Source organism: Falco naumanni, chromosome Z (assembly GCF_017639655.2).
Source record: "Falco naumanni isolate bFalNau1 chromosome Z, bFalNau1.pat, whole genome shotgun sequence".
Taxonomy (NCBI): domain Eukaryota; kingdom Metazoa; phylum Chordata; class Aves; order Falconiformes; family Falconidae; genus Falco; species Falco naumanni.
The window spans coordinates 46,363,036-46,376,074 of NC_054080.1; the positions used below are offsets into that span (position 1 = coordinate 46,363,036).

Consider the following 13,039-nt stretch of genomic DNA (forward strand, 5'->3'; position numbering starts at 1 on the left):
TTCTCATTTAAGTTATCCTGTGTACACAGCTTGTTTGTCATTAAGATGTAAAAGGTACTGGGAACTTACTCAGCGTACAACTGAGAATTTTATTTGCTTGTAGTGTAAGGTAGCCACCTTGCACGTTCTTAATACTCTGTTCAAGACTTTTCAGACCAAGACAGTATGTACTGCCTGATATTAAAGTTACAGAAAATTTAAACCCCCCGCCTGCATTAATTCTGCGTATCTGATATTCATAATGCTGAAATCTCAGCTCAGGGGAAAACTGCCTATCTGCCTTGCCTTCCCCCTGGAATTTCAAGGAGAGAGATGAGGTACTGAGGCGTCAAAACTGATGTAACTCCAAAAACATCCTTACTTCTTACGCTTCACAATTCCTTTTGACCTATTCTTGGTACATCCCACAGTTGCAGGCAGCACCTCCTGCAAGGCAGGGCAAGCACAGCTCTCTTGCATTGTGTTGGCAGTCTCATTCCACTGCAGCTCAGTGAAGCGTTGCTTAGAGTCGCAGTATGCACCCAAAGACTGCCCTAGGTGAGTGAAATGTCTGCCTTTTCAAGGGGAAAGCCCATAATCAGTCCTTAAAATAACGCAGATTCAAGCTTCTTGTCTCTTGTCTTTTCAAGGGTACACATACATGGACATTGCAAAGGGGCACTGCACCTTTGTAATTAATAGAAAAAAATAATTCCTTTTTCTGTTATGTGAAATCAGTTGGGAAGTATAAATAATGAAGAGGGAATGCAGGCACATCACAATTCTATGAAACCCAATACAAAAGGACCTGTTGGGCAGATATGCAACTGTCTAACACTCTTTAAGGATCTCTTTGAGTGGATGGATTGGAGTGACACTGATCGAAACAAGCAGAGAGCCATATTTTGTCCTCCACCTCCAGACATAGTTCTTTTCCCACTGGAAACAAACTTTCAAATAAATGTAAAAACCCACAGCAGTGCTTAGTGCACATATACATGCATTCATATATGCAGAAAATGAATCCATACTGGTCTGCAGTGAGTGAGAATTTAAGACACTGAAAAACCAGCATGATAGTACCAACATGCAAGTGCTGTGTCTGTTGCTGCCATGAATTATGTGGATTTTTAATAATTTAGATCAACTACCTGGTGCCCAGCAGTTGAAAGATAGGCTGTATCTTGGAGAAGACTGATTTACAGCCACCAGCCAGAATTAAAATAGGTTTTTGACTTTATAGTCTGATGGCACAATGGACTGCAGAATTAAATCTGCACATGATTTGGATGTGCTACATTGATTTTGAGTCTAATAGACACTGTTTTGTATAATCTACTTAGATTTCCATCCAGAAGAAAAAGCTAGTACCTGAATTCAGTCAACATGCCAACGATTCAGTATTGTCCCCATATTCCTAAGCACTATTCAAAAGTAGGTTAGAGGGGGAAAATTACCCAATTTGTATCTGAAATCTAATGTATTTGGGTAAAATATTTTTATGAATATAAATAATATTGGTGTTTCATTCATGTTTTTAAAAATATCATCGAATTTCAGGCTGATGTTTTCTGAAGCAGGGGGAAACACAGAAATTCCCACTAAGTTAGCTTTATAAATTTCATAGTTTGTGCATTCTATTTAGTGCAAGGTGAACAGGTGGGGGAGTGGGGGGAGGGGGCGGGAAATTATGCTATTTGATAATATTTCAAGTACTACCTGGAATGGCATCACCACAGAAAGAAGATCCATTGGAAGGGAGGATAATAGCTTTCACAGAGCCAGACTTGAGTGTCTCAAGGAAGAAATGACTTGCTTGTTCTGCCTCTAGTGATTCTTTCACTTGCCTTTTTTACAGGCAGGAGTTTGTGATGATGAAATAGAACCATAGAATTACAGAGTGGTTTGGGTTAGAAGGGACCTTTAAAGGTCACCTAGTTCAGCCCCCTGCCATGGGCAGGGACACTTTCCAATAGACCACCCTCATCATACTGAATTTCTTCCTTATTCCCAGTCTGAAGCTATCCTTTTTCAATATAAAGCCATTCCATTCCCCCTTGTCCTGTCATTACCAGCTCTTGTAAAACATCTTTCTCCATTTTCTTTTAAGCCTCCTTTATATATGGAAATAAATTGCACTCATGCTCTTCTTGCTATATGCTTTTTCATGATGACATCAGAATACAGAGAAGGTAGATGGAAAATGGAAAAGGTTCATAGCAAACAAAGGAATAAAAAGTGTTTGAGTAGGATAATGTCAGATGTGTTAACACTGAAGTCACTGAAACCACTGAAACAACTTCTCAAAGACTCACATGAAACCTGACACATTCAAGTCTATCCCAGATGCATAAACTTGAATATAAAACAGATGCAGCTTTCCAAGTCCCAGGCTGCAGGGTCTATGCTGTCAGGAGAGATGGTCTTCTTTCCTGCAGGTCTGCTGTCTTGGAGCAGCTGTGCCACCAAACACAGTGGTTAAGGAGGAAAGTGAACAAGCTACGCAGCATCAGAGAAGATGAAAAGGAGATAGACAGGATCTTCGGTGAGATGCCACGGCTTGAAGAACCCAGGACCCCAACTGCAACAGAGTTGCAGGCAGTATCTGTATCTAGTATTTAGGTAAGTGCAACTGCTGGAGAAGGCAAAGGATGAAAGCTGGTGATGGCTGGCATGAAGAGTAAGGCTCCTGCCCCACCTAATGGCTTACAACTACAAAACAGGTTCACTTTCATCAAAGTTGAAGAGAAGCCACATGTGTCTTCAAGCAAAGGATCTGTGCCACCTGACCCTAACCCACGCAAGACCACCAGGAAGAAACAGTGAGTGATTATAACGGACAACTCCTTGCTCCAGGGTACAGAGGCACTCATCTGTTGACCTGACCTATCAAGAGTTTGCTGTCTGCTGGGGCCCAGAACTGGCACATTGTGGAGAGACTGCCAAAGCTTGTCTGACCATCTGACTACTACCCTACTGCTGCTCTTCCATATGGTCACTAATGATACTGCAATGGGAAATCTGGAGAGTATCAAATGTGACTACAGAGCTCTGGGAGCAGAGTCAAGGGCATGGAGGCCCAGGTCTCCTCAGCCTTGCTGGTCAGAGGAAAGGGTGGGGAAAGGAAGGCACTGATGATAACATAGGTCAATAGCTGGCTGCAGGGCTGGTGTTGGTGACAGAGTTCTGGGTTCTATGATCATGGGACCCTGTTTGCAGGTCAGTGTCCGCTTGTGAGAGATGGGATCCACTTCACTAAGCAGGGCAAAGTTACATTTGCTGCAATGGCCGACATGGTAATAAGGTCTTTAAAGTAGGAATGCTGTGGGAGGGAGAGAGTAACCAGCAGCCCCGTAGGAGTGCAAGGTTTGATAAACAAAGAGCCTGGAGTAATGTGATGGGAAGGGATCACAAAATCAACAAAATGGGGCTTAAGTGGGCTCACCTCCATCGTTTTTATGCAAGCAAGGAAGTGCCTACAGGCCACCATTATAGACAAATCCCCAAAGCTCCTCCTGGGAAATCAGTACGCTGGGGTGCCCTTCTAAAGTGCCTGTACACTAATATGCATAACATGGGGAAGAAACATAATGAGTTAGATCTGTGTGCAGTTGCAAAGCTACCATCTTGTTGGGATCACAAAGGCATGGTGGGATGGTGCCCATGACTGGAGGTGTTGCAATGGAGAGATACAAGTTCTTAGGAAAGCCAGACTTGGAGGATGAGGACTTGGAGGATGAGGACTTGGAGTTACCCTCTATGTGAGAACAGCTGGAGTGTATGGTGCTCTGGCGGGGAATGGATGATAAACCAACCGAGAATTTATGGGTTAGGATTAAAAAGAAGACAGGCAAGGGTGGCATTATAGTGGGTGTCTGCTATAGGCTGCATGAGCAGGAAGAACAAATGGATGAGGCCCTCTATAGACAGCTGGGAGCAGCCCGATGTTTAGAGGTGCTCATCTTTATGGAGAATTTCAACCACTGTGATATCTACTGGAGGGACAACATAGCAGGGCATAAGCAATCATGGAGGTTCCTGGAGCACATTGATAGGAACTTTCTGACCCAAGTGACAGAGCAGCCAATGAGGAGAGGTGCTCTTCTGGGCCTCATACTCACCAACAAATGGACTCAATGGGGATGTGAAGGTCAAAGGCAGTGTTGGCTGCAGTGATGATGAGATAGTGGAGTTCAGGATTCTGAGACAAGAGAGGGCAAAAAGCAAGATCACTGCTCTGGAATTGAGAAGAGAAGAATTTGGTACTTTTGGGGAACTGCTTGGAAAAGTCCTATGTGATAAGACCAAGAGGGAAGAGGGGCCCAGAAAAGCTGGTTAATATTCAAGTATCACCTCCTCCAAGCTCAATGAATGAGGAAGGGGACCTGGTGACACAGGACATGGAAAAGGCTGAAGTACTGAATGTCACCTTCAATTCCAGTCCCCAGAGACCAAGGGGGAAAGTCCAGAGGAAGGCAGTCACACCCTTGCTGGAAAAGGATCAGATCAGGGAATACTTAAACTAAATGGACATAAGTCCATGGGCCCTGATGGGATGCATGCACAGCTGCTGATGGAGCTGGCTGATATCATTGCAAGGCCACCCCATAATTTTTGAACAATTGTGACAACTGGAAGAATTGCCTGAGGACTAGAGAAAAGCAATCCATCCCATCTTCCAGAAGAGCAAGAAGGAGGACCGAGGGAACTACATGCTGGTCAGCCTCACTTTGATGCCTGGGGAGGTGATGGAGCAGCTAATCCAGGAACATGAAGGACATGAAGATGATCAGGAGTAATCATCATGGATTCACCAAGGGGAGGTCATGCCTGACAACCTGACCACCTTCTGTGATGAAATGACAGGTTTGGTAGATGAGGGGCAAGCAGTGGATATTGCCTAAGTAGACTTCAGTAAGGCCTTTGATGCTGTCTCCCTTAAGATGCCCATAGGCAAGCTGTTGAAGTATGGGCTGGAGGAGCAGACAGTGAGGTGAATTAAAAACTGGCTGAATGGCTGGGCCCAGAGGGTTGTGATCAGTGGTATGAAGTCTACTTGGAGGCCAGCAACTAGTGGTGTATTTCAAGGACTAACCCTGGGCCCAGTCCTGCTTAACATCCTTATTAATGCTGTAGAAGATGGGGCTGAGTGTACCTTCTGCAAGTGTGCTGATGATCCAAAACTCATGCTGCCCTCTGGCAGATGGAGCTTGACAGGCTGGAGAAATGGGCTGATGGGAACCTCATGAAGTTCAACGAGGGGAACTACAAAGTCCTACACCTGGGGAGGAACAACCTCATTTACCAGTACATGCTGAGGGCCTTCCAGCAGGACAGATGATTTGCAGAAAAGGACCTGGAGGTCATAGTGGACACCAAGTTGAACATGATCCAGCGATGTGCTATTGCAACAGCAAAGGACAATGGTATCCGGGGCTGCATTAGAAGGAGTGCTGCCAGCGGGGTGAGACAGGCGATCTTTCCGCTCTCCTCAGTGCTGGTGAGGACACATCTGGAGTCTTGTGCCCAGTACTGGGTTTCCCAGTGCAAGAGAGACATGCACATACTGGAGCAGCAATGGGCCACTAAGATGATGAAAGGACTGGATCACCTCACCCACGAGGAAAGGCTGAGGGATCTGGGACTGTTCAGCCCAAAGCAGACAAGGCTTGGAAAGGATCTCATCAACGTATATAAATGCCTGAAGGGAGGAAGCAAAGAAGAGGGAGCCAGACTCTTCAGTGGTGCCCAGTGACAGGGCCAGAGACAACAGGCACAAGTGAAACACAGGAGGTTCCCTCTGAACATCAGGAAAAACTTTTTTTTTTTTTTTCTGTGTGGGTAGCTGAGCACTTGGACAGGTTGCCCGGAGAGGTTGTGGAGCCTCCATCCTTTGAGGTATTCAAAACCCATTTGGGCATGGACCTGGGCAGCTGGCTCTATGTGGCCCTGCTTGAGCAGGCTGGACCAGGTGACCTCCAGAGGTCCCTTCCAAACTCAACTGTTCTGTGATTCTATGGTTGTTTAGCTATTTTTGGGGGTAGAGGAGAAGAAGAAAGAATATTAAAGATTCAGTCATCCAGTAATAATATGCATTTTGGAACATGCAAAGCATGCTTACAGCCTGATTCAACAGAAAAACACTTGAATCCTGTCTAATAAAAGCTAAACACAATCCTTGCCTCACCTTGAGTTTGCAAAGAAAGGTGGCACAGTGCAAATAGAATGTTGTACAAGCAGTGATGTGTGAATATAGGTGAGTGTGCAGAATCATGCCCAATAAGCAAGTCAAATATAAACTAGCTGATATGAACATGTAGTGCTAAATAAAACCTGTATCATAATGACATAGCATTTCTAAGCCAGTGAAAATAAGTCCCTGTGCCCTTTGACTGAATCCCTTGAACTGCAACTGCAAGATACTATGCATTGTACTTAACAATGTGTTATACGTCATGGCAAGTAACTCCATGATACAGTTTCTACACCTCTGTTATAGTCTGCAGACTTTCCTTAGTGCTGCTTTAACTCCCTCTCACCATTTTTTTTTTGGCTCTGGATATTTTCAGTATTTCAATCATATTGATGATGGAAACAGCCATGTAAGGAAGGTATTGCTTTTGCACTATATTGATAATGATTTCCTGGGCTCTGTTTTATCACAAAATTTAACTTGTGGATGGAGAAAGAACCCATACTAGGAAATAGCTTACCCTCCTTCTTCAGAGTATTTGTGACCAAAGGCAAGGATGTCAGATGCCCGGCCACTGCCATCGCATATCACAACTGGTACAGGAGGAGTGTCTCGCAGGTACTCCAGAACAATGGAGATAACATTGGGACCTCCTTCCACAATAAGGGCCACCACTGGAACCCCTTGGCCAATTCCTGGAGTAAAAGAAAGAAACAAACAAAAAAAACAAAACAAAAAAGGAAAGGAACAAAAAAATGCGAAGCCAACAAAGCAAACAAAACATAACAGAAGAAAGAAAAAATAAATCAGACAAATTACTGCATTGTGATTGTACAGTGTTAGAGAAAACGGCATTTGGAAAATCATAGCTTTTAAGAACAGAAGGGACCAGTGTAGTCATCTCATTGGTTCCAGGGTTCCAGTGCATAAACCAGCATTTTCTATAGCTATCTTCTGTTTTAAATACAATAGTTATGGTTGAAATAGAGCACAAATTTGTTAAAAGATCAAAACTTGGTTTGAAAGCAGAGAAGCTACCACAATACTTTTTAACATGTTCATAGTCATGACTTTGTAGCTTGCTTGCAATCTAGATTTGTAATCTAGATTCCAATCCTTGAGTCTTCCAGTAGCTTTGCTTGCTGTTTTAAAATTCCTTCTGCAATATTTTTGTTGCCATATTAGATGCATTTTAAGGTTGCAGCTGGGTAGGTCTTTAACCTTCTCTTTGATAAATTAAACATATTGTGTTACAAGTCAATGCAGCACTTGTTTCTCAATTCTAATTCGTATCACAGTTTTTCTCTGAATTCTCTCAAAATTTTGCAGCATATTCCTCGATCTGTGGATCCCCACACTAGGGACATTGCTCCAGAGAGAACTGAACTAGTGCTGAACCAGAGGAGAGACATCTTCATTTTCAGTACTTGTGGTATCATTAGATAGGAGCCCTCTGCAAAAGTTGCAGCACAGACTGCCAGGGAAGTCTTATGGATATAGAGAAAGGCAATGTGACATCAGACGGCTGTTAATATGACTGAAAAAATTTTATAGTTGTCACTTCTTGAACAGTTGAGATCGGGGACATTCAAAAGGACTCTGGCAGAAGAACTATTTAAGCACTTTCTATTAGCATTTTTTCTTCAACAGAAAGACTTTCTCCTTTTAAACTAGCTTTTTCTAAGAAAAAGTGTGTGCATTCTTCACAAAACTTTGACATGTCACTGAAAAATAAAAAGCGTGCCCCCAGGTATTAATAGTTGGATTGGGAAAAGTTGCATGAGGCCAGGCAACAAGTTTTAATGTGACTGCCCCAGATTTCCATTTACAGGGAGTTCAGTCCACAGAAGCAAAGGTAAGCCTGTGAGACTGGAACATTAAATCTGGTTAGACCCTCTAGAAACATTCAAAAATCAAATTATTTTTGATAGCCACAAATTTTTTTAGGGATTTGAATTACTGTCAAAAAAAGAAATGAACTGTTCTTTAAAAAAAACCCCACAAAACCACCCGCAGTTTTCATATAAAACAGCAAAATATCCAAGTACTTCCTGAACCACTTCACAAGCAATCACTGGGTTTCCTGGAGAGACTCTCAGCCTGCTTTGTTATGGCTATCTACTGTCAGCTTGTGACTCTTATTATACAACTTAACTAAAGTGCGTGGGTTTTATTTATTTTAAGAAAACTATAAGCAGAGCTATAAAATCCAGGCTAATAAAAACCAGTAAGAAGGGTAGAGTGTAACAAGGTGATTAACAGACTGCTTTGCACAGAGCTCACTGGTTAATTCTTTTATTATTATTAAGGACTTCCTTGAATTGCTGCTCAACCTAGTCATTAAGTTCTTTGGGTGCTTAAGTTCTTTTCAAAGATCTTAGTGGAAAAGCAGTTTTGGGAAATGGATTTAAATGAGAACTTCCTTTAAGAATAGTGAATTATAAGCCTGATAGGTTAATCTGTCCCCCATGTACTTCCACCAGTTTTAAGGGATTTAAGCTAAGGATGAATTTTGTTTTGCAAATTTGTGTTGTTTACCTACATTCATTTTAATCATGCTTAGAACTGCATCCTTTAAAAATGCATTCTAGTTATTAGCAATAAATCCCCACTTCTTCCTGAGACTCTTATAAATAATACGATTTTATACCCATATCAATACTTTTAAAATGATACATGTGGTTGCAGTTGAGTATGCAGCAGTGAACCTCATGCCACCAGTATACCCAGGTTTTGCTTTCTTACTAGGTGACAAAAGAAATGTTGTTTATAGTTACGTCTAGTACAAGCGTATTTTATTTTTGTATGACAAATGCTATCAGAAGATGAATAAAAATGAAATTCTTGGTGCAGAATATTTTTATTTGTGATACTTCCCAACACAGTCACATGGTGGCTGTTGAGAGAGTCTCTTCAGTTAAAATTTTAATATGAAATTGGAAGGAGATGTTTTATCATTTCATTTCTAGAGGTCTAGCTAAGGTAACGTTACCGAGTTTTTTGAACTTTCTATAAGTACTTCCTTCTTGTGTAGCTTTTCTTTATACCACACCATATAGCCAATACTTCTAGCATTTTTAGTTCTGCTGGCAGGTTGTTTTTTTTTTAAAAAAGATATGTGTTCTTGGTAGCTGAATAAGGATTTCCCTTCACTGTTCTTGTTTCAGTCCTTACTCAAAAGGCTGATCACAGAGCAGATCTAACAAGAACTCTGCCTAGGAAGCCCACAAATCCCTGAAATCTTACATCAGCATCCCTCTTTGGCAGTGTAGTATTTTCCTCTGGAAACTGACTGGGAGGGCCCATTTTATTTCATTATGGACAAAAAAAAACCCCTCAGTGATGCATTTAAAAGCTTGATCATAACATTTACCAAAGGTGGTCTTTACTAAACCATATGCCGTATGTGAAATTGTTAGCAAAGCTGAATATAAGTGCACAGATTTGAAAATAAAAGAATAACTAATAGATACAGTTGTACGTGGAACTGTAGTACTAGTGAACTTTCTTGAAGAACTTATCCTGATCCTATCATTATTGTTATTGACTGCAAAACAAGAAGTAGAACTGGTACTGACATGTGGCAATAAGATACTACTAAGAAATATTTTCAGTAATGAGTCAAATTGGGTCTGGATAACATTAAGGATTGAGTAATAGAGGTAGAGAAAGTTCACAGTGCAAGATGAAAAGTCATTTACTTGGTGATTAATAAATTCTGCTGTAAATTGGGAACTAATTCGGAGGAAATACTAGAAAAGAGGAAGGTGATCTTGCGATCACAGAAGAACTGAGTCTTTGGTGTAGCAAGGCCAATAAGAAGGCAGGTATGACTCTGGAATACAGACAGAAAAATAATTTTCAGTAGGAAATATGGGCACATCAGTGCCATTGTGCAAGCCACTCATGAAATTCCATGGAAAATACTGCCTGTAGCTATGCTTACCCATGTTCAAAAAGAACAAGCTGGCACAAAAAAGGAAAAAGTCAAGAGTATGTGAGAATCAAGACACCATGTTATGAGACGAGATCAGATGAGTTTGGCTCATCTTCCTTAGAAAATCAAAGGGTGAAAGACATGTCTGACTAACCCCATGACACACAGCACATTGGCCGTTAATAGTTTAGATGGAGTTCAGAGTATTTCTGGCTATCAGGCGAGTGAAATCTTCACAACCAACTTGTAAAAGTAAATGGGAGAAACTTTCTGAGTCTGGAGTGATGCTCAGGAATCATTACAGATGCAGCCACCTTATGTATCTCAAAATGTTCCTACAGCAGGTTCCTTCAGTCTACCGTAAGTTTGTTCAGTGTGTATTCTGCTGGATATTGATCAGCTACATAATTCAAATAATATAAATAATGATGGTTAGTCTATACAGCTAAACTGTTTTTTCCTTTTTGAGCCAATGAATTGGCTATTTGAAAGCATTTCTAAAATCCGTCTTGCATTCTTTTATTTTCCTTTTTTTTAAAAAAATATTTAAACCGCTAGTCACAACAGTTGCATGGCATTTAACAGTTCTCTGCAAGTTTTATAGTTGTTTTTCACTGTGGTTAAGCAGATAGCCTTTTTTTCTCTTCCCTGATCTCGTAGAAATACATCCAGCATGAAAATAATCCTCTAATTTGAGCCTAGTAAAACAAGAGAATGTTCAAATCCACTTCTCAATGAAACTTTGTAGCTTTGAGTTTAAAGAAAAAGAAAGCTCATGTGAATCTTAATTTATCATAGATGATTAACTTCCAGATTGAAATGCAACTCTGTTCATCATTCTGATAGATTTCTTTGTGAAACAGAAAATATTTAAGACACAAAATTGATTTCTACATCTCATTTTCCTTTTGGAAATCCTGAGTTTCAGCAACTAGAATTTTTTTCTTTGCTATTTTCATTATTCTCCATAAATAATTTTTGTTTGGAAAAATATATAGTTTCTTTAGTTTGGAGGGAAAATTAGAAAGTACATTTCTGGATTTATATATAATATTTTACAATAAGTTAATAATACTTCTTCAGTGTATAACCGCTTCTGGCTTTCAGGAAAGTTCTCCATACTACAGTTGTCTAAATTCTATGTTAGAAGCTTTTCCAGATATATGATGATTAATTTCTGAGCAGAGATGGTATCCACAGTGTGTGAAAGGAAGTCCATAGACATGGGGAAAAAACCTGTATCTGTTTGAGTATCTTAATATTTGAAAAAGAGGGTAAGTGGCAATTACCACATTCTCATTTCTACGATTTATCAATCACATTTAATGATTTGTGACATTATATTTGTTTCAGAATAAAAGCTTAGCTACTTATACCAAATAAGTCTGCATATCAATGACTCTCAGGCAAAACACAGAGCAGGTGTGAATTAAACTTTTACATGGATTGATATCAAAAATCCTGCATACATCTTTGCTGCTAAACATTAGGAATTCAGAAATGAATGCAGAGGGTCCATAGAAAAACTTCAGTGGGAAGGAAGACACTGACTAACTCTTCCTGGTTAGGTATTAACAATGCATTTCCTAACAATTTTGCTTCTGTAAAATTGAGAACTGACTATGCCTTGTCTTACTGTAACACTGGACGCTTGAAAAATGTGATGCCAATAAGACAGAACCTTTGACTTTGGAAAAAAGGTAGTCGATGGACTTCTCTTTAACTGGTAATCAAAATATTTTTCCTTCTAGTTCCCTCTACCTCTGTAGAAAATCAGGAGTCAGGAATTATCTGCAAGAGCACTATTTCGGCTTGTACATTCACATTACAAAACAGTCTGCAAAGAAGGTCTGAAGTGCCTGATATACCCACAGGGAGCCTCTTGTTTCAGCCACTTGACTCAGAAGAATAACTTCAGGCTAGGAGGCAAGATGCTGAATCTGAAGGTAATACATTCCTTACAAAGCCAAGGATATCATCATTATAAAAAAGTTTCTTGCTTGAGTTGAGACTGTCCGAAAGGAGGAAATGCCAAGATAAAACCATACTGTTGAAAAACTGGACAGCGGTATCAGGGTTGCTGACTCCTAGCACACGTCCAGAAGGTGGGAACCTTGTGCCAAGCATTGAAATGGACAGTTCAATAAATCAACAAGGAAGAAGTTTTCCCTTCATGCTTTTTGTGGAATTTACAACAAAATTGCCCTAGCCTGGGCCAAAACTAAGGATAGCACTCATCTTGCTAGGTTATCCCCAACAAAACTGCTGTTCCTACTAAGTACTCTAAAAGTATACAACCTTAGAAATCGTGTGTTTCACATTTTACTAACTGGAAAGAGTAGTAGTAATATAATCCACTAAAATGTCTATTTTGAAATTGCAGATAACCCTTCTCAGTATAGGACAATGTATTACTACTACTATCAGGAAAGACTCTTGATCGCTGTGCTGTTTTCCAAACATAGAAAAAGACCAATCCATTTTCACAGTTCCAGATATTTTTTCTGTTTCTTAGAAGGCAGTAAATGACATGGTACTCAGCTTCTTTCATACCCTTTGTAGAGAAAGACTCATCCTCTTCTAAGTAACAGTGAATTATTTTTAAATATCTGAAGAATTATGTGTTCTCCAACCAACATGGAGGATGTATTTTAACATTTATTGTTTATTGTTTTTTTCAGAATTTCTAAGATGAGCTTTGGTTTTAGCATATCTTTTTCCTCTTCCTTTTGGAAGACGGAAAAACCTTATTGTCTAGCACTGTATCTGCAAACTTGCGAATAGCTGGGAATGCTGATGATTGTGTTACCACGGTGAGGTTTATTGCTTGGTTAACTACACTTACGTTTCAAGAGGGTAAAGGCCTGATCCCAAAATCAAAGGTCTTGCTACTTAAGAATGGTCTCAGAATTTTTATCCTGTGTTATTGA

General features: G+C 40.3%; 1 protein-coding gene across 1 annotated transcript in view; it reads right to left on the minus strand.

Moving 5' to 3' along the window:
• TRPM3 (transient receptor potential cation channel subfamily M member 3) overlaps window positions 1–13,039 on the minus strand; it is a 285,325-nt gene that overhangs the window by 97,954 nt on the left and 174,332 nt on the right. Inside the window, exon 7 of the mRNA XM_040580618.1 lies at window positions 6,693–6,867. Within this exon, the coding sequence (XP_040436552.1) occupies window positions 6,693–6,867 (175 nt within the window). The remainder of the gene's footprint in view (window positions 1–6,692; window positions 6,868–13,039) is intronic.